The sequence below is a fragment of the Schistocerca americana genome, chromosome 2 (assembly GCF_021461395.2).
Source record: "Schistocerca americana isolate TAMUIC-IGC-003095 chromosome 2, iqSchAmer2.1, whole genome shotgun sequence".
Lineage (NCBI taxonomy): Eukaryota > Metazoa > Arthropoda > Insecta > Orthoptera > Acrididae > Schistocerca > Schistocerca americana.
In genome coordinates this window covers 557,708,274-557,734,288 of record NC_060120.1, presented here as the reverse complement: position 1 = coordinate 557,734,288, position 26,015 = coordinate 557,708,274, and the positions used below count along the sequence as shown (strand labels likewise).

The window sequence follows — 26,015 nt, the reverse complement described above, 5'->3', positions numbered from 1 at the left end:
AAAGGATGCTCGACGAAACCCTGGGAAGAGACAGCATCTGGACGAGGATTATAAACTCCATAAATGAATGGAACGAGATAAGGATCTCGGACAATCTCGACCTGTCTGAACCAATAAGGCAAACAAACGGAGTACTCCAAGGAGAGCCACTAAGCCCGCTCCTGTTCATTTTGACAGCAAAGGACATTATGGAAATCACTCATGACGAAGATGTCGAAGCATATGCCTACACGGACGACATTGTGATAGCCTCAAAAAACTTAAAGAAACTACAGGAGACTATAGAAGACGTGGAAAAATGGTGCACAAGACACGATTTCGTAATCAACACCGACAAGACGGAAATGATGGTATTCAGACCAGGCGGGCAAATCCCAAAAACGACCAGAATTGCACTACAAGGAAAGCAAATATCTATCACAAAAGATTACAAATATCTAGGGATAACACTCCAGCCATCCGCAAAGTGCTTCACTAAACACACAACAGAGAAAGCGACACAGGCCATCAGAGCGATAAACGAAATAAGTTCCATCTGAACACTAAATCTAGACACAGCTATGGCACTCTTCAAATCAAAAATAATACCGATACTGGCTTATGGGATAGAAATCAGTTCGCAGCTCGTGGTCGTGCGGTAGCGTTCTCGCTTCCCATGCCCGGGTTCCCGGGTTCGATTCCCGGCAGGGTCAGGGATTTTCTCTGCCTCGTGATGACTGGGTGTTGTGTGCTGTCCTTAGGTTAGTTAGGTTTAAGTAGTTCTAAGTTATAGGGGACTGATGACCATAGCTTTTAAGTCCCATAGTGCTCAGAGCCATTTTTGATAGAAATCATATGGATACACCTAAATGAAAAGAACTTAGAAACATTGGAAAGAGTAAAAGCAACCTATATCAAAAGAGCATTAGAGGTAGCCAAAACCACAAGATCAAGATTAGTCTACCTTCTCGCCCGAGAATCTTTCCTCATCGAGGATCTAAGGACAAGGTTCTTACTTTCCAACACATCAGCATCGGAGAACCTACGAAGATCACTACTCAAGAAAAGAGAAGAAGTACCAACGGAATTCTATGGATCCGGGGCCATGATCGACCACACTTGGACAGCAGCAAATTTTGAGTTGAGACACGTACTTACAAGACTCGCAGTACACGGATTCCACCATGAAATTTGTGCAAATACAACATACCACAAACCGTCAAACCTTTGCAAGTGTACACTATGTGGACAGCCTTGTGAGAGATACCGTATAGAAATATGCAACAAGAGGACCAGATCAATTAGAGAGTATGCAATAAATGGTTCAAATGATAATCTGTTATAATACCTGCACTGAATGTAATCTACTAAGAATTATGCAGACACTCAATACATCCATGTAATTCACTCTCATATGATTGGTAATCTAATGTATAACTATAATGGCTATTTTGCTGCAATAAATCGTTTAAATAAGGGGAACTTAATGTTTTAGTGTAGATGGCGGACATCGGCTTCAAGTTTGTGACGTAATGCCATCTCCCGTCTTTTTTCACTTCCATGAAAATAACTGATGTAAAAAATAACTGGAATCCTGATGACTGAAACTTCAAAATAACCGTTTGGGGCACCCCTACGCAACTCCGGTGTTAGTCAAAGTTCTTCCTTACAGTCTCATCAGAGGTGTTCCCATCGTGGTTGAGGTCGATATCGCCACTTATGTATATCCGTGGATAGCCACTCTTGAAACCATGGAGGTATGCTTGAAATGTAAACTCGTTGAATGAAATGTTTTCACGAGTAACAACTTTGACACGATAGCAGTGCTGACTGCTGAGTTGCTGACAGTTAGAGGTGGGCCAAACGGTTATTCTGGAGTAACCGTTATCACAGTTCCAGTTATTCTTTGATAACCGTTATCGTTAACGGTTATTAATAACTGCCAAGTTATTTTTCACTAGCGAATACCGATAACTCCGACAGTTAAATAACGACATAGTTGGAATCCATCAGTTTAGTTATCAGTATAACTGCGAGTAGTGTGAAATAGCAGGAATGTCGTATGAATCGTGTCATAACCTCAGCTTATTAACTCCGGGTACATTTTAGTTGATGTTAGAACGATTATTAGTGTTTCAGATTATATGTTTGTAGGTTATCGGTCGCTATTAGAAATATTATCTTCGCAGCTGCGACAGAAAGTACGCGGAACTTCGCCAAAGCACTGTTTAAGTAAAATGTTAACAACGCGCGTTTTTAAGTATGAAGTAATATGTAAACTGAGTACTGTAGGTTAAATTCGAAGCTTAATTTCTTGTGCTGCTCACATAATAGAATAAAGTGTACAGCCTTGTAATACAACAAAAAATATACGTAATGTGACAGATTCGTTTACTCCTGTGCTGTAAAAGCTAGTCCTATTGGGGAAAGTGTGAGTACGCTAATCCAAGTTTTATGTCAGATTTGCAAACTGCTCGATTTCTCCAGCGACAGCATGTTTATAACATGTGAAGACATGCAGATCGAAAAGGTTGACAGTGTTACATTTCTGGGATTACAACTCGATAATAAATTCAGTTGGGAAGGGCATTCCACATTTTTTCATTCTATTATTTCATAAGGGAACATATTCTGTGGTAACTCATCAAACGTAGCAAAAGTTTTTCGCATGTAAAAGCGTGTAATAAAAATCGTTTGTGGTATCAATTCAAGAACATCATGTAGGAACCTGTTCAAGGAACTTTGTATTCTAACCACTGCTTCCTAGTATATTTATTCCTTAATGAAATTTGTTACAAGTATTTCCAACCAATAGCTTAATACATAATATCAGTACTAGAAATGGGAACAGCAATCTACATAAAGACCTAAAATTACTTACCTTGGTCCAAAAGGGGTCCAATATTCAGGAACATGCATTTTCAATAAGCTGCCAGCAAGTCAGCAACCATTAAAAACTTTGTTTCAGATAAGGCACGGTTTACAGTGTGTTTGAATGACTATTTGATACATAAGTGTCTGATTCCACCCATCATCAATATGCCGGAAATGTCTATTTTAAGTGAGTCTATGACGTCACTACATACACATGGCAACAAACACGAAGATACATATAAATAATACAATAACATTTCCCACCAAAAATACAATCAAACCAATGGGACAACTGCGGGAAGTTGGGGGTTTTAGGGTGAGGACAAGCTAGTAAAAAAACACACCATGATCCCAAAACACAAAATGAAGAACAAAAAGAAAAAAAATACAGCATTCTGCTACACCAACAAAAATCTGCAGGAATCGGACACTTCCCTTGAACAATATAGGTCAACTATAGGTGACCATACCAAAACACCAATACCCACAACTAAAAGTACGAAAATTGGAATCAGACATTTCCCTTGACATACATAGGTCAACCTCAGATGACGATACTAAAACATCAACACACACAATTATGAAAATGGGAATCGGTCATTATCCGGTGACCTATATAGGTCCACCACAGCTACTGATGCCAAAAAACCAACACTTACAACTGCGAAAAATAAAACCACAATCCCAAAAGTCCACAAATCAATCATCCCTACATAAATTAAATCACATTCAATACTTCATAAATACGCAAAACATCACAGCTAGAAAAAAAAAAAAAAAATCATTACCACCAGCAAATTCCGGCACTGCAACCTAGATCGACAGCCCCCCCCCTCCCCCCCCCCCCCCCACACACACAAAAACCAACTCATAAACACCGTGCCGTAATGACATTCACACACCACAACACCTTTACGTCGAAGCAGACGGGTGGAATCAGACGCTTCCAGTGACCCCTCCTTCTACTCTGTAGACGAATATCGTAACAGAGACTGATAGACCAGCTTAGGTAAAAATTCTGCTATATTTCAGTTTTGACAGCACTTGGTTCCAACAGTCAAGATCGGGTATTATGTGTACGATAAATTTATTAAAAGTACGTAACTGTGTTTTATTCTGTCAGTGTACCAATTCTGTAAATATTAGCAGTTACTGTGATATATTCACGTATTTTGACAATCTCCTGACAAATGATGAGGATAATAATTATTATATTCCACTGTATTATGTTACACTTTCTAACATGTTATTTGTCATTCGTGATGGCCAGCGGCTATTTCCGTAGCAGTACGAAAATATTTGTTCGCTCCAGTTACTATCCTCTCTGGAAATATCACCTGGAACTACGACCTTTAACTGGAGTCACCGAGTCAGGAACGTCTAGACACACAGTTATTCCGTTACCAGCTTCCAGGTTATCTGTGGTGGTAGCCCGATAACTACCAGAGAACTAGAACTACGAGCCAATAACGATAACTGCCAGAGGAGAATACCGGCTCTGACAGTTATTTCCATAGTCGCTCGAATTCCTTAGTAACTTTCCTTGTACTACCCGTCCAAGCTAAATTAACACGTAAGGCGGTGGCTTAAGGGAACGACCGTACTTGTTAATGCCTGTACTGCAGCTCCTATCAGCCACGGCTCGGACATTAACTTTATTTAATTGTTTATGCTAAAAGTAACGAAGGCCCACGAAATAGTACACAGTTCTTGTCAACAGATGGCGCGCAGTCTCACAGTTATTCCCATGGTCTATAGAACGCCTCCAAATGCGCAGTACGATCTTCGGTCAACAGATGGCGCGAGGCACTGTTGACACTAAACAGTTATTGAAATAACTGCCAGAATCAGAGGAACGGTTATCGCAGTAACCGTTACTTCTCAGTAACCGGTTATTTCTATCAGTTACGTTATTTTTTGCCACCTCTACTGACAGTTATTGCTGATTGGCGAAGAGGTTGGGGTGTGATGTTGATTTGAGCAATTGGGTCGTAGGGCTAAACCCATGTTGTGTACTTAAATCGTTGATGAGTTTACGTAATAATGTTTAGAAAAGTAAGTTATACTGAATTAATGCAGCTACAGCTTTCCTAGACCCGTTTCAATCAAGAAATGTGCTCAAAAGTCGCGTTGAAACGATGACAATGTTGACAGCCTGAAAGCGAGGATGGCGATTGTGTTCTGCTGTGTGAAAAACTGTTTTGATGGGATGGGATTTTCAGCAACACCAGCGCTTAGGCGAGAAACTAATCCCATCACACTAGATACTAATCACATTGGTTAGTATTATAGATGTAAAGATTGTTGCGAGTGTTCCCACCTGTAGAAACGATAAAAATCTTGTTTCTTTCTTGTAGGTCATGAAGTTGTGATTGTAAAAAACGGATTGCGAATATGCGGCAGTGGCGGTGCTATCACAAACGCACCACTAGTACAGAGCAAATCCTACTTTGAAGTGAAAATTCAGCAGTCTGGTAACTATACTGTGCACATATTGATAGTTTTTCATCCTTTTATTGGAAAAGTACAGATTGCCACAGTACCAGTATTAACGGTACAAAATTAGATAATTTTATTATGTTCTGTTTATAGGTTGCGCGTTTTTCCATATCCTCCGCGTATATTTGTTTTTGATGTTGTTACTGTTTTGTAGGACAGATTCGGTTTCCGCTTCTCAGTGCTATTTGTTGCCCCAGTGGAAAGTCGCAATTTTTTTACGGTACCAAACTACTCCGTAATACAGAATTGCAATGAACCGCATACAAACTTCTTTAAAAACTACTTAATGGTGCTAGCCGTGCAATAAGCTGCATAACAGGAGTTGCTAGCGGAGAATCTTGATCGGAATATCAGATACGGAAAACAACATGCTGCTTCCTTTGACCAACAGTGGTGCCCAGTGTGGGGGAATACTGTGACTATTAAAAATGCTTACTAGTCTTCTAAGACTACGTTTAGCCATCAATTACGAAATTTCCCAGTAAAGTTATGGAGAATAGAATGAAAACTAGTCTTGAAACTGTCAAATATACTAGTAAATTAAAAGCCATGTCTAACACAGGATGTTACCCAGTATTATCCATTAGTTTGCCTGAGAGCCTGTTCACGAGATAGACTTGCCGCCTGACTGTCTCCGGAATATAGTTAATTTTCTGTCCACTGATCAGTTTTACAATGATTTTAGACATATTATGTCGCAAATTTATACAGAAATAAACATATTTCTTTTAAATTTGCCATTTGATACAATAAATAAGTCTATAGTAATGTTTACTGATAATATTTTTACTCAGTGATATATCATAGCCTGTGTTGATTTATGTCGCAGTCTAGCGCGCACACACAGGGAAAGTCAACAATCTAATTGTCATTCTGCTAATGATGATAGGCTAATAATAATAGTATAATACATGTAGAAGAACTGAAGACAATTTTTTTTTAGTTTGTGTGTGTTAAACGCGCTGCATAGAAATATTAAGACACTTATACATTACTGCAACACTGCATCTTAGTCTGTATGTTCTCTTCTGTATTTTCATTGCTATACTTTGTTTCCCCTTTTCCTTCTTTCAAGAAAACTTGACATTCCAACTTACATTTGTCCTATGAATTTGCCAACAAGTACTACTTCATATACCAGTATCCAGAGATGAGGTGTTAAAGTTTTTGTTTGAAGGTGCTCAGTTCCTTTATGCTCTTGATGCTAGATGGGAGTCTATTACAAAGTAAGCTTCCTGCAATTGTAGTGTCCCTGTCTGTCGTTTTCAATCTTCTGCTGCAGATGTGGTAATTTTATGTGGTTCTTGTGTGGTGGCCATAAAAATATGTCTAAGAGGTGCTGTACGATTTACCATTAGAAGCAGTATTGTCTCATATATGTACAGACTTGGTACAGTTAGTGTTTTAAATTCCTTGAATTTGTTTTAGCAGGATTTCTGAAGTGTTAGTTTAGCTATACATCTAATGGCTTTCTTTTTAAGTTTTAGGATTCTTTGTACATGTACATCTGCTGCACAATTCCGTGTTGGGATACAGTACAATGTGTCGGAAAATGTCTTTAGTACATTTTAAACAAGGTTTCTGTGTTCATTGTATAGCACATTTTTTTCATTAAAATATATTTCTTATTTTGGAACAGATCCTGTCAATGTGGTTTCCTCATGTTACAAATTTGATCATGTCTGTACCCCGAAACCTATTGCAGTCCACTGGTTCAAAGTGCACATCCCAATACAGTGTGTAAATATCTCCACTCTGTTGGTTCTGTTTGTTTCAAAATTTGTACACTATTTTCTTCCTGTTGATTAATGTTATTTCCTGTAAAATACCTATCTGCCATTTGCAAGTTCTCACTGGCTCTTCTTTCCAACTTGTTCATTGAGTCACTATATACTGGTACAGTTGTCATCAGCATACATGATAATTTTTTCGTTTACAGTAGTGGGCATATCATTTATATACAAGCTAAAGAGCAGAGGTCCTAGTACTGAACCCTGAGCAACTCCATATTTTACCTGCATACAGTGAGTAGACATTTTTGTATTTCAGATTTGTTTTATTTCAAACCCTGCTGTCTGTTTTCAAAAAAGATTTTTATAATACCAGCAGCTTTCCAACTTATGCCACAGCAGTCCAGTTTCTGTAAAAAGGTTTTATGGCACACACAGTCAACAGCTTTTGAAAGATCTAAATACAACTTCTGGATACTTTCTTTTGATGATCCAATGCCTCAATGATGTGTGTGTCCCTCAGGGGGCTCACCACTCTTTGGGTGGGTTTGTGCTTGGCTATCACGGGCCCCCAGCCTTTGCAGCACTTTTTCCCTTCCATGCTGTATGTCCCTCCTCTTGCTATTCTTTCTTCCCCTCCCTTGGGGAACATGTGTGGGGTTATTATTGGGAATGTTCTGCATTCTGTAGCTGACGTGCAAACAGTCTCAACTTTCTCTGTGGCTCCCTTTTCCTTTCTTTCTTTCCCTTCTCTCGTTCCTCCGCTTCAGCGCTTGAGGATCCTCTTTCTTCTTCTTTCTCCTCCCTGTGCACTCCTGAAGGCCGGCCCACACATCTGATGCATAAAAGGTGACTGGGTAATGCGTAATTCCCAGACCTGGGTCGATAGGTTGTGTTCGCACGTACCTCCTGGTACAGGCTAGGTCCAGGGAGGGGTGATTGCCTGAGCTGTAACCTTCCCAAATTGCGGATTGGTGTGACCTGAGGTGTGGACAATCACCTAAGGTGGGTGCGCCCCCTTGTGAAGGGGGTCCCCCAGTTGGAAGGAGCACACCATCGGAGATGTTGGCAATCATGGGGGATTTCCTCGTAGTTTGTCAATCATCCTCTCCATTGACGTTGATGAAACGTAAATGTAATGAGGCCACTGATTCGAAGACTCTTCCCGCTGCATCGCAGTTCCTTGTGGTATCACATACTGAAGATGGTCAATCCTTTGCCACAGTCAGCTCGTTTATTATTCAGAAAGGTGTTGATGCCACTGCTTGCCCTGTGAAATCCTGCTCTCGTTTACGGAATGGCACTTTGCTTTTGGAGACAACTTCTCCTTGCCGCCCCTCTTCTCCTTGCCGCCCCTCTTCTCCTTGCCGCCCCTCTTCTCCTTGCCGCCCCCCCTCTTCTCCTTGCCGCCCCCCCTCTTCTCCTTGCCGCCCCCCCTCTTCTCCTTGCCGCCGCCCCCCCTCTTCTCCTTGCCGCCCCCCCTCTTCTCCTTGCCGCCCCCCCTCTTCTCCTTGCCGCCCCCCCTCTTCTCCTTGCCGCCCCCCCTCTTCTCCTTGCCGCCCCCCCTCTTCTCCTTGCCGCCCCCCCTCTTCTCCTTGCCGCCCCCCCTCTTCTCCTTGCCGCCCCCCCTCTTCTCCTTGCCGCCCCCCCTCTTCTCCTTGCCGCCCCCCCTCTTCTCCTTGCCGCCCCCCCCTCTTCTCCTTGCCGCCCCCCCCTCTTCTCCTTGCCGCCCCCCCCCTCTTCTCCTTGCCGCCCCCCCCCCCTCTTCTCCTTGCCGCCCCCCCCCTCTTCTCCTTGCCGCCCCCCCCCTCTTCTCCTTGCCGCCCCCCCCCCTCTTCTCCTTGCCGCCCCCCCCCTCTTCTCCTTGCCGCCCCCCCCCTCTTCTCCTTGCCGCCCCCCCCCTCTTCTCCTTGCCGCCCCCCCTCTTCTCCTTGCCCCCCCCCCCTCTTCTCCTTGCCCGGATCTCCTCGATCTCAGCCTGCAAAGAAGAAGAAACATAAGTCCTGGGACAAAGAGCCTCTGGTGTCACCGGAGGTCCCTTCCCCCACTTCACAACCGGATTCTGACCTGTCGTTCATGGATGTCGCCCCCTCCTTGTCGGTGACGGGTGGGAATCCCGCGGTATGACTGGATTTAGCGTGTTCAGCCCTCATTTAAACCATCGTTCTGTGGTTCTCCAATGGAACTGTAATGGATACTATCGTCACCTTCCGGAATTGAAATCCCTTCTTTCGTCCTACTCTGCAGCTTGTGTGGTTCTCCAGGAATCTCATTTTACTGATGCCCACTCACCGACCCTCCGTGGGTTCCGTGTTTTCTGTCGAAATCGGGTCGGACCCTTGCGGGCTTCTGGTGGCGTTTGTACGTTGGTCCGTACAGACATTGCTAGCATGTGGATTCCTCTCCAAACTACATTGGAAGCGGTTGCTGTTAGGGTCCACTTAGACTTTGCAGTCACAGTTTGCAATCTTTATCTCCCTCCTGACAGGACTCTTACACCTGCTGCCTTAACCGCCCTTCTTCAGCAACTTCCTCCTCCTTGGGGATTTTAATGCTCATCATCCTTTGTGGAGCAGTGCCTTTCCATCTAGACGAGGTCTTCTTATAGACCAATTTATTGCAGACCACGACCTGTGCCTTCTTAATGATGGCTCCCCTACTCATTTCAGTGCCGGTCATGGTACCTTTTCTGCCATTGATCTTTATCTTTCTTCTCCCTCTCTCCTCCCTTCATTACACTGGTCGCCACACAACGACCTTTGTGATAGTGACCATTTCCCGTTGATTATCACGCTCCATTCCCACTCCCCCGATGGACAGGTTACCTCGTTGGTCTTTCCACCATGCCGATTGGCCTCTGTACCCTGCGCAGGTCGAGTTCTCTCCCTCTTTGTCGGGTTGTATTGATGACGTCCTACGTGACGTGTCTGACGCGATTGTTCGCTCTGCTAGCCTTGCTGTCCCGCGCTCATCTGGACCATTTCGTCGCCGGCAAGTCCCGTGGTGGAGTACGGCCATTCCCATTGCCATCTGTGATCGCCGTTGAGCTTTGCAACACTTTAAGAGGCACCCATCCGTAGCCAGCCTTACTACCTTTAAACGCCTTCGCGCTAAAGCCCGTTATTTAATCAAACAGAGCAAGCGGATATGTTGGGAACGATTCGTTTCTTCCCTTGGTTCTACTGTCCCTCTGTCACGGGTATGGGCTACACTTTGTTCTCTCCAAGGTTGCCATCGGCAGTCCACCCTCCCAGGCCTTCACCTCCCAGAAGGCGTTTGTACTGACCCATTAGTTCTTGCATAACATCTTGCGACCCATTTTGCAGTGGCGTCAGCGTCAGCCTCCTATCCAGCTGCTTTCCTTCATCAAAAACAGCAGGCTGAAGCTTCCACCTTATGTTTCACCCCTTGTGAGTCAGAATCTTACAACGAACCTTTCACTGAATGGGAATTTCTTTCTGCTCTATCTTCTTCTCATGATACGGCCCCTGCCCCAGATTCCATTCATAACCAACTGCTTCAACATCTCAGTGCTCCACAATGGCAACATCTTCTTCGGGTGTTTAACCGTATCTGGCTCCAGGGTGACTTCCCTTCTCAGTGGAGGGATAGCATTGTGGTTCCTGTCCTTAAGCCTGGTAAGAACCCCCTATCTGTTGACAGCTATCGGCCAATTAGTTTGACGAATGTTGTTTGTAAGTTACTTGAACGGATGGTAGCCCGTCGGCTCAATTGGGTCCTCGAATAACGGGATCTCTTGTCGCCTTATCAGTGTGGCTTTCGAGAGGGGCGGTCTTCAATCGATCATTTACTTTGCTTGGAATCCGCAGTTCGGCAGGCTTTTTCCCAGCGCCGCCATTTGGTTGCAGTGTTTTTTGACCTTCGCAAGGCCTATGACACGGCCTGGCGCCATCACATCTTACTTACCCTTCGTCAGTGGGGTCTTCGGGGCCCACTCCCGATTTTTATCCGCCAGTTCCTGATCCATCGATCATTCAGAGTTCGAGTTGGTACTGCTTTTAGTTCTCCACGGACCCAGGAGACGGGCATCCCACACGGTTCCGTCTTGAGTGTCCTTCTTTTCCTCATTGCTATTGATGGACTTGTGGCGTCTGTCGGTCCCTTGGTCGCCCCTGCCCTGTATGTGGATGATTTCTGCATTTGGGTTAGTTCCTCCTCGATGGCATCTGCAGAGCGGCAGCTCCAGGTAGCTATACGGCGTGCCTCTGCATGGACCCTCTCACACGGGTTTCAATTCTCTCCTTTAAAATCGCGAGGGTCCACTTCTGTCGCTGTACTACGATCCACCCTGATCCAGAGCTCTATCTCGCTGCACAACGATTGCCTGTGGTCCCACAGTTTCGTTTCCTGGGTCTTCTTTTCGACAACAAGTTCACTTGGCTGCCCCATATCAGACACCTGAAGGTAGGATGTTTCCGTAAACTCAATGTCCTTCGCTTCCTTGCCCACTCCTCTTGGGGTGCGGACCATTCCCTCCTCCTCCGTCTTTATCGTGCTCTAGTTCTGTCTCGCTTGGACTATGGTTGTCAAGTTTATGGTTCAGCTGCTCCTTCCACACTGCACGTGCTGGATCCAGTCCACCATCGTGGTATCCGTTTGGCCACCGGTGCCTTCCCTACTAGCCCTGTTGATAGTCTCCTGGTTGAAGCTGGGATCCCCCCCCCCCCCCCCCCTTTCTGTTCGGCGGTCCCAGCTTCTGGTGTCTTATGCACTCACTATCCGTTCCTCTCCCACTCATCCTTCCTATTCTATCCTGTTTCCAGACCATGGACGTCGCCCACCCGACTCCCGCCCTCGTGTGGGTTTACCGGTTGGGCTGCGCCTTGTGTCTCTTTGCCGTGATTTTCAGCTTCCTTCTTTGTCCTGTCTTCCTCGCTCCCTCCCCTCCACCCCTCCTTGGTTAGTTCCTCGGCCTCGAATTCGGATGGATCTCCGCCGAGGTCTGTCCCCTCCTCTCCTCTTCCCGCCCCCTTCTTGTCCCCTCCCCTCCTCTCCTCTCCCCCCTCCCCGCCCCCTCTGCCCGCCCTCTCCCCTCTCCCTGGTGGGGTATATACTAATCACTCGATGGATTGACTGATGAGGAGATTGTTTTTCCTCGCTGAGCAGGGCGTGACGGCTGTCCATAGGGTCATGAAAAAGGTCGACAATGACCTTGTACCGACCCGGACACTTTTTTGACCTATGGTAGTGTTCATCTGCCGTCACACATCAAAGCAGGCTATGAGGTTATCTCTGTTCGCCCCTATGTCCCGACACCTACGCACTGCTACCAGTGTCAGCATTTTAATCACACCCGCCAGTCTTGTTCTAATGCGGCTAAATGCGTCACTTGTCGCAGGGACGCCCATGAGGGTGACTGTCCACCTCTGTCTCCTCGTTGCGTGAACTGTCAAGGTGACCATGCAGCGCCCTCCCACGACTGTCCCATCTACAAGGATGAACGCTGTATACAGGAAATTCGTGTCAAAGAGAAAGTGTCCACCTCGACTGCTCGCAAGCTATTTGCTAGTAGGAAGCCCACGCTGCTCCCAGCGGGGAAATACAGTACTGTCCTCGCCTCTCCTCGGACTACCAGGGAGGTGTCGTCGCAGACATCCGATCTGACCTTTAGCGCTACAGTCGTCTGTTCGACCACTGCTAAGATTGCCTGGTCAACGTCTCCTCTTCCTCTCGTCACCCATAAGACACAAGCACCTTCATCAGCTTCTGCCAAGACTAAGACCCAGAAGTCAGATGCACGGACCTTCAAGAAGGAACCGTCCCATGAAGACTTCCTACGTACCCCGAACTCCCAGCCATCGACCAGTACTTCGACGAAACGACCTTCCAAGAAGGCTAATAGGAAGCAAAGTTCTCCTTCTCCACCCCAGTGCGTTTCTTCTCCTGCACCACCCAGTGGTTGCCGCCCCAGGCCGTCATCCATTTCACCTGGCCGCACCACTGGTAGCTGAACATCTGGCTGTTCACCGGTGGAGGAAGCTCCCCCTCTTGGCCATCTTAACAAGATGGCCGACGAACCCATTGAACAAATGGACGATGACTATTGATAGCGGCAGCAGTGCTCGCTCGAAGCCAGGCCCTCAGCGGCCTTAGAGGTGACCCCTTCTTGCTTCTCCTTTTTCTTTTTCTTCTCATGATGGCACTTCTTCATTGGAATATTTGCGGCATTCGCTCCAACGGAGAGGACTTACAGTTGCTGCTACGCTTGCATTGTCCGCTCGTCGTAGCTCTCCAGGAAACGAAGCTACGCCCATGCGATCAAATTGACTTGGCACACTGCCTCTGTGCGTTTTGACCTACCCCCTGTGGCAGGTATTCTGGATCACGAGGGGTTATGTTGCCGGTCCGGGATGATATCTATTACGATCCCATCACATCGCACACTGTCCTGTAGGCAGTTGCCGTCCGAATTACTCTCCCCATTTTTACATTTTCCATTTGTACCGTTTACACTCCATTGTCATCTGCCGTTACTAGGGCAGACATGATGCAAATTATTGCTCAGCAACCTGCACCATTTTTGGTGACTGGAGACTTCAATGCCCACCATCCCCTTTGGGGCTCTCCAGCATCCTGCCCAAGAGGCTCCCTGTTAGCAGACCTTTTCAACCACCTCAATCTTATCTGCCTCAATACTGGCGCCCCTACTTTTCTTTCGGACACAGCTCACACATATTCCCATTTAGACCTCTCTATATGTACTACCCAACTTGCACGCTGGTTTGAGTGGTACGCACTTTCTGATACGTATTCGAGTGACCACTTCCCTTGTGTTATCCATCTCCTGCATCATACCCCATCTCCATGCTCAACTAGTTGGAACATCTCCAAAGCAGACTGGGGGCTCTTCTCTTCAGGGCGACCTATCAGGATCAAACCTTCGCAAGCTGCGATAGTCAGGTCGCACACCTCACGGAAGTCATTCTCACTGCTGCTGAATATTCCATCCCTCATACCTGTCCCCCGGTGGACCGCAGCATGTAGACACTTTACGTGCTCGTCGATGTGCTTTACGCACCATTAAACGCCACCCTGCGATGGCGAATTGTATTAATTATAAACAATTGCGTGCGCAGTGTCGTTGTGTTGTTAAAGAAAGCAAGAAAGCCAGCTGGGCTGCTTTCACAAGCACATTCAACAGTTTTACTCCTCCTTCTGTTGTCTGGGGTAGCCTGCGCCGGCTATCTGGCACTAAGGTCCACTCACCAGTTTCTGGCGTGACAGTCGCGAATGACGTCCTTGTGGCCCCTGAGGATGTCTCCAATGCCTTCTGCAGATTTTTCGCAGAGGTTTCGAGCTCCGCTCATTACCACCCTGCCTTCCTCCCCCGAAAACAGGCAGAGGAGGCAAGGCCACCTAACTTCCGCTCGTCGAATCATGAAAGTTACAATGCCCCATTCACCATTTGGGAACTGGAAAATGCACTTGCCCGGTCACGGTTCTCCGCTCCGGGGCCTGATTCTATTCATATTCAGATGCTGAAGAACCTTTCTCCTGCGGGTAAAGGTTTTCTTCTTCGTCCTTATAATCGCATCTGGATTGAGGGTCACGTTCCCACATGCTGGTGCGAATGTATTGTTGTCCCGATTCCTAAGCCGGGGAAGGACAAGCACTTGCCTTCCAGTTATCGACCCATTTCCCTTACCAGCTGTCTCTGTAAGGTGATGGAATGAATGTTTAACTCTTGTTTGGTTTGGCTGCTCGAATCTCGACGCCTACTTACCAATGTACAATGTGAATTTCGTAGACGCTACTCTGCTTTTGATCATCTGGTTACCTTGTCGACCTTCATTACGAATAACTTCTTGCGGAAGTGCCAGACCGTGGCTGTGTTCTTTGATTTGGAGAAGGCTTAAGACATCTGTTGGAGGGCGGGCATACTCTGCACCATGCATACATGGGGCCTTCGTGGTCGCCTCCCTCTTTTTATTCGTGCATTTTTAATGGTTTGCAAGTTCAGGGTACGTGTGGGTTCTGTCCTGTCAGACGTCTTTCGCCAGGAGAATGGGGTGCCACAGGGCTCAGTATTGAGCGCCGCTCTCTTCGCCATAGCGATCAATCCAATTATGGATTGCCTCCCAGCTGATGTATCTGGCTCCCTTTTCATGGACAATTTTAGCATCTATTGCAGTGCAGTGTACCTCTGTCCTGGAGTGCTGTCTTCAGCATTGTCTTGACCGTCGTTACTCCTGGAGTGTCGCCAATGGCTTCCGCTTTTCTGCCGAGAAGATGGTCTGTATTAACTTCTGGTGCTACAAAGAGTTTCTTCCACGGTCCTTACATCTTGGTCCCGTTGTTCTCCCCTTCATGGAGACAACACAATTTTTAGGTCTTACATTTGACAGGAAACTTAGCTGGTCTCCACATGTCATATTTGGCTGCCCGTTGTAACCGTTCTCTAAATGTCCTCAGTGGTACGTCGTGGGGAGCGGATCGAACCATCCTACTTCGCCTATATCGGTCGATCGTCTGCTCAAAGCTGGATTATGGGAGCTTTGTATACTCCTCTGCACGGCTGTCCATCTTACGCCACATCAACTCTATACAACATCGGGGGTTACATCTTGCGATCGGAGCGTTCTATACTAGTCCTGTCGAGAGTCTTCATGCTGAAGCTGGTGAATTGCCACTAACCTACCGGCACGATATACTGCTTCGTCAGTATGCCTGTCGGCTATTGTCAATGCCCGACCACCCGTCTTATCGTTCCCTTTTTGACGACTTTTTCGACCGTCAATACGGATTGTATGTATCTGCCCTGCTACCCCCTGGAGTTTGCTTTCGTCACCTTCAGCACCTTGATTTTTCACTCCCTGCAACCTTTCGAGTGGGCGAGAGCCAAACGCCACCTTGGCTCCAGGCTCAGGTTCGCGTTCACCTTCACCTCAGCTCGCTCCCTAAGGATGTTGCCCCAGCTTCGGTATACCACTCCCGGTTTATCGAACTTCGTTCGAAGTTTGTTAATACGATCCTCATTTATATAAATAGCTCAAAGACCAATGACGGTGTTGGGTGTTCTTTTATTGTCGGGGCACACAGTTTCAAATACCGGCTGCATGGCCATTGTTCGGTCTTCACAGTTGAGCTATTTGCCCTCTACCAGGCTGTTCTTTACATCTGCCACCACCAACATTCTGCTTATGTCATCTGCTCTGATTCCCTGAGTGCCAACCAGAGCCTCAGTGATCCGTATCCGGTTCACCCTTTCGTGCACCAGATCCAATGCTCTCTTCAGCAGCTGGCGGACGACAGTTCTCCGGTTACCTTTATGTAGGTTCCTGGCCATGTTGGTATCCCTGGGAACGAAACTGCAGATGCCGCAGCCAAGGCTGCGGTCCTCCAGCCTCAGCTTCTTGTTGTGTGCCTTCATCTGATTTTAGCAGGGTCATTTGTCAGCGCATTTTATTGCTGTGGCATGCCGATTGGGCTACACTTGCTGAAAACAAGCTTTGGGCCTTGAAACATCTCCCCACACCTTGGATGACCTCTTCACGCCCTTCTCGGTGGGAGGAGGTTGTTTTGGCCCGGTTACGAATTGGACACTGCCAGTTCAGCCATCGCCATCTGCTGACGGTTGCACCGGCACTGTTCTGCCCATGTGGGCAATTGCTGATGGTATGCCACATTTTAACGTCCTGTCCGAATTCTAATACACTACGCACTGATCTTGGCCTGCCATGTACTCTGGATGCCATTTTAGCGGATGACCCGGGAGCAGCTGCTCGCGTTCTTCGTTTTATTCACTTGACAGACCTGTCTAAGGACATTTTATTATGCTGTTTTCTTTTAATCCCTTGCCTATTAATGTGCCTTTTATAGTGTTGTCCTTTTTAGTTGCTGTTTTAACCTTGTGCCTTGCAGTGCATTCATAACTTAGTCTGGGCGCTACTGACCACTGTAGTTGTGCATCCTAAAACCACAAAAAAAAAAAAAAAAAAAAAAAAAATTATCAAAGATCCTGCTCAATGGTGTCACAACGTGGTCACTTATTCTGACCGGCCTCTGTCTTGCCGGTGCGCACCACCAACTGTTTTTCAGCGTTGGACTCCACAGACCGACCACACAAGCACGCAGATGTTTGTGGACCCCATGGAGCAGAATCCTCCTGCTTCTGTGCCCTGTAGTAGCGCCTCTCCCCCGGCTGTCCATCGGCGGCCACCAAATTGGCACCCCTACATCTCTTCCTCCTCATGACTGTCCTCCAATGGAATGTTCGTGGCCTTTGGTCCCACAAAGAGGATTTACGGCTGCTACTAGCATCGCCTTGTACTTTGCCTTCAGGAAACGAAACTGCATGCTCAAAACCGCTTTGAGCTTTCCCATTACTTACCAATTCATTTTGACCTTCCCCCTGAGGTCGGCATCCCATCTCATGGAGGCGTTACGCTGCTCATACGGAACGACATTCATAGTCAACCCATCTCCCTGACTACCCATCTCTTCAAGTTGTGAGGTGGGGAAGGAAAAGGTGAATGCGCCTTTTCCTTCCCCACCTGACTTTCTCCTGCTGTACCACTTATGTACCTCTGTCCTTCACTGTCACCAGGGCAGACTTGCTTCAGCTTATTGGGCAGCTACCTCCGCTGTTTATACTATTCGGTGACTTTAATGCACATCATCTCCTTTGGGGTTCTCCCAGGACCTGCCAGAAAGGTGCCCTCTTTGCTGACCTTCTTAACCAACTCTACTCCTTCTGCTTTAACACTGGAGCACCCACTTTCCTTTCTGGCTCCTCACAACCCCTATTCCCATTTGGACCTATCCTTTTGCACTGCCCAGCTTGCCTATCATCTTGAGTCATCCATTCTTTGACACCTACTCGAGCGACCATTTCCCATGTGCTCTCCGTCTGCTGACTGCCTCCCCATCCACATGCATGCCCAAATGGTAGCTTACTAAGGCTAACTGGCAGCTTTACTCCTCTCTGGCAAACTTCGCAGAACAAGATTTCCTCAGTTGTGATGACCAGGTGGACTATCTCACCAACATTATCCTTACTGCTGCAGAACATTCCATTCCTCGCACCTCTTTACCATTCATGTCCCAGTCTCTTGGCACAAACATGTGCTCTCTGCTTTTTTAAAACTGCGACCCTATGCTGGAAAACTGCATTCTTTATAAACATATGGGTGCACAGTGTTGTCGAGCTCTTCGGTATAGCTAAAAAACGAGTTGGATTTCATTCACTGGTTCTTTTATCAGTTCCACACCTTCCTCTGTCATGTGGGCCAGCCTCAGACAGCTCTTTGGACCCATTTTCGGCCTGACAGTAGGTGCTGATATCATGGATCCTGTTGCTATCTCCAACACCTTGGGCTACCATTTTGCGGAAGTTTTGAGCTCTTCCCGCTATCACCCAGCCTTCATCCATTGGAAATGTGTGGAGGAGGCTCGGGTGATAACCTTCTCTTCTCCAAATTGTGAGTGCTACAATGCTGCCTTCAGTATGAGGGAGCTAGATCATGCTATCAGTTTGTCCCGGTCCTCCGCCACAGGGCCAGATGCTATCCACGTTCAGATGTTGCAGCAGCTCCCTCTCTCTCTCTTGTGGGCAAGCACTTTCTCCTTAACACATACAACTGCATCTGGGCTGAGGGCACATTTCCTGGACTCTAGCGTGAATCCACTGTCATACCTATACCTAAGCCTAGTAAGGACAAAAACCTTCCTTCTAGCTACTGACCCATCTCCCTATCAGTTGTTTGTGAGGTGATGGAACATATGATTCGAGCCCAGCTGGTGTGGTGGCTCGAGTCTCGCCATTTACTCATGAATGCACAGTGTGGATTTCGACCACGGCGTTCTGCAGGTGACTGTCTCGTTACTTTGTCCACTTATGTCATGAATGGTTTTCTGCAGACTGTGGCCGTGTATTTTGATTTGGAGAAGGCCTAAGACACCTGCTGGAGAACTGGTATCCTCCATACTCTTTACACCTGGGGCTTCCGTGGGCACCTGCCCTGTTTTCTTCAGGCATTTTTACAAGACCGAGTTTTCGTGGTGCGTGTGGGTTCTGGCTTGTCGGCCACCTTTATTCAGGAAAATGGTGTGCCTCAGGATACCGTCCTGAGTGTCATCCTCTTTGCTATCGCCATTAACCCTATAATGGCCTGTCTCCTGCAGGGCGTCTCTGGCTCCCTTATTGTCAATGATTTTGCCATCTATTGCAGTTCTCCATGGGCCTGTCTCACTGAGCAGCATCTTCAGTGCTGTCTTGATTGTCTGCACTCTTGTAGCATCGCCAGTGGCTTTCACTTTTCCACTTACAAAACCGTGTGTATGAATTTCTGAAGGCACAAATGGTTTCTCCCACCATCTCTGCATTTGGGCCTGTTGCCTTTCCGTTCATTGACGCTACAAAATTCCTGGGGCTCATGCTCGATAGGAAACGCTCTTGGTCCTGTCATGTCTCTTACTTGGCAGCCCGCTGTACGCAGTCCCTCAGTGTCCTACTTGTCCTCAATGGTACTTCCTGGGGTGCCAATCGAACCACTGTCCTCCGTTTTTACCGGTCCCTTGTCTGTTCGAAACTAGACTATGGGTGCTTCGTTTATGCATCTGCATGCCCATTCCTTTTATGCCGTCTCAACAGTAGCCATCATCGTGGCATCTTTGTGGCCACAGGCGCCTATGCTGAACTACCACTGTCATACTGACGTGTATTTCTCCTCAGCAGTTATGCATGCTGTTTGTCTGCACTTTGTGGCCACCCCTCCTATGCGTCCTTTTTTGATGAATCCATAGGTCGTCAGTATTTGGCTTGTCCCTCTTCTGTTACCTCCTGGAGTACCCTTTTGCCACCTGCTATGGAGGCTTAACATCACACTACCTGCAACTTTTGGGTGGGTGTGAACCATTCACCACCTTGGCTTCGTGAAGCGGTCCATGTTAACTTTGGCCTTCATTCGCTTCCCAAGACACTACTCCATCCTTTATCACCTTCACTGACCATGGGGTCAGGTGTGCCTTCTTCATTGGCACCCATGTCTTTAGATATCTGCTTCTGGCACACTCCTCACCATTTACAGCTGATCTTTTTACCTTGTATCAGACCAGGGAGTACATATGGTGACACAGCCTTCCCAATTGTCCTCTGCTCACTCGCTCAGTGCCCTTCAAAGTCTCTGAGCACAGTACACTGCTCATGCCTTAGTGCAGTGGGTCCAGGGAAAATGTCACTTGCTCCCTCTTGGTGGAGCCGATGTCATGTCATGTTTCTGTGGATCCAGTGACATGTCGGTCTGCTAGGAAACGAGCCTGCTGACACTGCTGCCAAGGCTGCAGTCCTCGTACCTCATCCCACGAGTACCTCTCTTCTCTCTAATCTTTTCTGTGTTGCAGTCTGTCAGGAGGTGGTGTCCCTTTGGCATCGCCAATTGGTCCTCCCTTCATGGGAATAAACTTCGGCTTAAGTCTGTCCTGGCGCCTTGGATGACCTCTCAGCCCTCCCGCCAGGAGGAGATTATTTTAACTCATCTGTGTGTTGGTCACTGCCTTTTTAGCCATTGTCATTTGCTCAGTGGCGCTGCCCCAGCATGTTGTACCCACTGCACCCAAATTTTAACTGTGTGCCACTTCATGCCGGAATGACCTTTATTTATCAATTTACATTTCATCTTGGGTTTACCATCTGATTTATCAGCCGTTTTAGCGAATGATGTGTGGGCTGTCGACTGTGTTTTACTTTTTATCCGCTGAAGCAATATGACGAAGGCCATTTAATTTTTGGTTTTGGACCTCCATTTTTGTATGGTGTTTTTAGCCCTTTTTCCACATGCCTTGTTTAGCTGTTTCCTATTCTGTTCATTGGGACTGAATATAGCCGTTTCCCTCATCTCTTTCTTTGTGTTCTATAGTTTTGACTTGGGCGCGTATGACCCTGGTTGTTTTTTCCACCCTAAAACAAAACAAAAAAACTGGCGTGTGTTATGAAGTTTCTCACTGTGGTCTTGGTGGATCTTCCCTTTCTACATACATGTTGTGCTTCATTTAAAATGTTATGCTTCTCTATGAAGTTTATAAATCTATATTTAATAACTGCTTCTACTATTTTGGACAGAACAGGTGTGGTTGTTGTGGGCATATAGTTTCCAGGGTCTCCTTTATCCGCTCCTTTGAAAACTGGCCCAACTTTACTCATCTTTAAATATTTCAGGAATACTCCTTGCTTCATTACTAAATTTATCATGAATGCTAGAGGCGTAGCAAGATATCTAGCACAGTGTTTGTTTTTGCAGAGATACCACCCAGTTTTTTAAGAACTTCTGATTCATCTGTAGGCAGGAGATACAAACTCTTGGCCACCTTTTTAGGACTTTGCAGTCTTTTTGGTACTAATATGTTTTGTTTTAAAAGTTTCTCATTATAGCCATATAGTGCTGGTTGAAAATATTGCTCACTTGTTGCAGATCGGTCACTTCTTTCCCTTCTCTTGTCAGTGCTATATTTGTCTTTCAAGGTATGCGATTCTTTTCTGATTTCATTTATGTAGTTCCCAACTGTTTTAGAAATGTTAGAAGAAGATAGTATTTCAGGTTTTTGGCGGCTGGCCTTTGCTTCTCTTATTGTAGTGTATGCTTTCTTCTTACACCTGTAAGCCTCATGACTGACCTGAACTTTTCCTTTCTGATATGTTTCAAAGACTTCAATCAGTTCATCATTTGCCTTTTTTAGTTTTTGTGGTGAACAGTTTTTTGTTTGGTTTGCCGATGATAGTTCTGCATATTTTAGGACAATCTGTATCTATGTGGTGTCTTAATACACCACAGAAAGATTCCCAGCTCTTTTCTACACTGTCCTCTATGTGCATATCATCTCACTTTTCTTCGTTTAGCAAAAATTCTAGCTTGCTCAGATTTCTAAGGTTAGTTTGTCTGAATTCAGTCACTACATTGTTCTCAGTTTCGCAGTTCAGTTGTTTGTCCAAAATGGTCTGCAAGAATGGTATGTATAACATGTACTTTTTGTCTGTCTGTTGATGTATTTGATCGAACATGGTCTAGTAATGTGCTAGTTGTTTCTGTGTTACGTGAAACCGGAGACTGTATGTCCTTATAATGTCCTGAAAACTTCTTGTGTAGCTACTGACTTTCAGCATATCTAGTTTTGTCACAAGATATTGCACATTCACAGGGTAACTATGGCTTCTGCCAACAATAAGCTCTGTACACTCTGTGTGTTCCACAAGTAGAACTGGCAATTCACAGTAAATCAAGCCAGACAGAAACCATAAAAGACCCTCAATGAAGAAAAAACTAGTAATAAAGACTGGCTTTCTTAAATGTAGATGGGAATGAATGAAAGTAGCTGCATTTCCTATGTTTGTGCATAGACGTCAGACCCGTGTTTACTATTGCACAGACTAATGAAATACTGATAATGGTGAATGCCCACTTAGACTTCATACAGCATGTCCCAAGAAAATGTCCCAAGGAAATAATTCAAAGTAAAAAGACTAGTAAACATGGGCTCTAAAATGCATATCTGAAGAGCTATGAACACTTAATCTTCAAACTGTGAAAAATATCTTCTACTGCAAACTGTTTTTCTTATTTTGGGAGGAGGTAATGTGGGGCCAGAACAAGAAAAAAAATTGTCTAGTGGACATAGGCTGTAAAATGCATATGTTACGAGCTATGAACACTAGTTTAGCAGGAGAGGTGTTTCAGACTAGTGAAGATGAAAAAGTGCTCTTAGCCCTTAAGGTATGCATCTTAAAACCAATGTTTATTAGACTTCTTTGATTCAAATGACTATTCCTGTCATGCACCTGAATATTGACCATTCCTCCTGAGTTACCCTGTATCTTGTAAGTTAAGACATTGTCAAAATTAAGTGTGTTTGTCACTATCAGTTTTTATTCGGTTGTATGATACGTAAACTTCTCAGATTTTCTGACAAACACTTTTTGAAATATGTATTTCTGTGAACAGCAGTTTCTTAAGAGCTATATTACAGTAATGTAAAAAAATATCACACTAAACAAATTATAGTTATTATTTTACTTTTATAATTAAAATCACAGGCTTCTGTGGCACATTGAATATTGGGGTGACTGAGTTGTATGTGTAAGGTGAGAGGAGGGGGCACAGTGGAGCCAGTAGCAAAATGTGATGCCCTTCTTCCCAAAACCACTCCTTGGCTCCACAGCTGTTCTGATTCAACATTTTTAATTTCAGTTATTGTAACAATGCATATTTTATGCTTAATGAATTGATATATTATTACCTAATTACCAAAGTTACTTTTTGTTTTTAAAGTTTTAAGAAATGAGTATTTGTTCTACAATAGTATGCCAGTAACTTAAAATAATTATAAAAAATAGAGTAATCTAAATATTGGGATTACAGGAAGTTCCCTCTTCCTATCTACTTTCACCCATGGTATCATCAAGCTGGCAGACACCCATACTTCTAGCAACCACACCATCACTCATTACACCTGCGAGCAAACATAAATAACATGCAAAATATTTAGTTCAAACAGTAAAATTAAATTCATGGGACAGCTACGGGAAGTTGATAGTTTGGGGCAGGTAAACTAAATATACGATAAGAAGTCACACTAAAACAAATATTAACTGAAAAATGATATACGCGAATTCTTTGGTCAACAGAACCAAAAAATTCAAGAAAAACACTGTTGGTATCGTATGTTTAGCTTAATCTGTGTATCTCAACAAAGCTAGTGATGCAATCATCCCACATACAACTCGGTGCTAACCCCCAAACCATGCTCCCTCAGTCATTTCCAATCAATGCCCAACCCCAACAAAAACCAACATAAATTATTGGGTACACTTTCCCTCCAACAATACCAGTCAGAATGAGATTGCAGGGTTGAAGTGTGCCTCTTCCCCCTCCCTATAACAGACTTACCAGCCCCCTCTCCCCCCAAATAATCCCCTGCAGTATTAGTGCAAGCCCCTGTTGAATAATCCTTAAACTCTACGCTACAGTTCAGTCGGATGGTGAAAACCTCTAAGTTCCAAATCCCCATCAGGAGGACAATCAGAAATCAGTTAAGGTAACCCCCCCCCCCCCACACACACACACCTCTATTAACCCCTTGCATCTGCCCACCATCCTAAAAACCACATAAAATACCCACCCCCAGAAACAAGTCTCCCTCACCTATGTTCCCATAGGATGATCTACAGACACATTCTTAGCATTTCTAACCTAAGACTCATCAGTTTTTACAGCTATCATCAGCTCACCCAAACAGATATACTTAACAAACTCCGCACACACTTAATGACAAAAAAACTGGTCCAACACATCTTTTGCTCATACCAGTCTCATGTGCACACAGCCAAATAGGATAACACCAACAGTATGTCAGCAGCACAGTATCCCAGAAAGCCAGCCAGAATTGCTCGAACCAGGAACCTCTCCTATTTGATCTTGAAGCATTATATCGACAGCCGCACATATACACTGGGATGACAAGTCATGGGATAGTGATATGCTCATATGCAGATGACAGTATTGTGTGCACAAGGTAGAAAAGGGCAGTGCATCAGCTGAGCTGTCAGTTGTATTCAGGTGATTCGTGTGAAAAGGTTTATTGTGATTATGACTGCACGATGGGAATTAAGGCTTTGACTGCGGAATGGTAGTTGCAGCTAAATGCATGGGACATTCCTTTTCAGAAATCGTTAGGGAATTCAGTATTCCAAGATCCACAGTGTCAAGGGTATGCCAAGAATACAAAATTTCAGGTATTATCTATCACCACAGCCAATGAAGTGACCATATCACCATGGACAATGCAGTGGCAGATGACCTTCACTTAATGACAGAGAGCGCGGCATTTGTGTAGAATTGTTGGTGCTAACAGACCAGCAACACTGTGTGAAGTAACTGCAGAAATAAACATAGTGTGGAACTAATGTACCCATTAAGACAGTGTGGCAAAATTTGGTGTTAATGGGTTATGGCGGCAGATGACCGATGTGAGTGCCTTTGCTAACAGCACATAATCACCTGCTCCTCCTCTCTTGATCTTGTGACCATATTTGTTCTACCCTAAGATGACTGGAAAACTGTGGTCTGGTCAGATGAGTCCTGATTTCAGTTGGTAGAGCTGATGGTAGGGTTAGTGGGTGCAGATGTCACGAATCCATGGACCCCCGAGGGGGTCTCTTTCCTTTCCGGGCTGCATACCTTCCATTTCCACATTTCTCCCCATCTCCGATCCTCCCCCCCCCCCCCCCCCCCCCCGCCCTGTGCCCTACCCCTACCCCTTCCCCTTCCCCTTCTCCTGCTCTCTGGGAGTATGTTTTGCACCTATGTCCGGAGATGGTCACTTGTGAACGAATGAAGTGATTTCCCAAAGTATCTGGTCATGCGGTTCTAGGCGCTCCAGTCCAGAGCCGCGCTGCTGCTACGGTCGCAGGTTCGAATCCTGCCTCGGGCATGGATGTGTGTGATGATGTCCTTAGGTTAGTTAGGTTTAATTAGTTGTAAGTTCTGGGGACTGATGACCACAGCAGTTGAGTCCCATAGTGCTCAGAGCCATTTGATCCATTTTGAACCTAAAGTATCTGTCCTTATTTTGTCCTTATCTTTCTGCGATTCTTCTCATTACTTTCTTCTCTGCTCTGGTGTTTGAGAATTCTTCTCTTCTTTCATTTTCTTTGTTTCTCCCATTTCCTTTTTTTCCCTCCCTGTGCATGTCTGAAGACACACACACACACACACACACACACACACACACACACACAGTGACAGGGTAATGCATAATTCCCAGCTCAGAGTAGACAAGTAGGACACTTTCACACCCCTGGTAAAGGCCATGCCCAGAGAGGGGTGATTACTCGACCTGGGACCTTCCAAACATCTGACATGCCGATTGGTCTCTGTCTGTTTATGGGGGGGAGTGGGGTGTGGGGGGTGTGGAGTGTTCACC

At 45.6% G+C, this 26,015-nt stretch overlaps 1 protein-coding gene across 1 annotated transcript in view; it reads left to right on the top strand.

Annotated features, from left to right (window-relative positions):
• The first annotated feature begins 4,796 nt into the window (after positions 1-4,796).
• Positions 4,797-26,015, top strand: part of LOC124593730 (SPRY domain-containing protein 7-like) — a 78,088-nt gene continuing 56,869 nt past the window's right edge. The window contains exons 1-3 of the mRNA XM_047132058.1: positions 4,797-4,908; positions 5,008-5,132; positions 5,211-5,327. Of these exons, the coding sequence (XP_046988014.1) occupies positions 5,021-5,132; positions 5,211-5,327 (229 nt within the window). The 5' untranslated portion in view covers positions 4,797-4,908; positions 5,008-5,020. The remainder of the gene's footprint in view (positions 4,909-5,007; positions 5,133-5,210; positions 5,328-26,015) is intronic.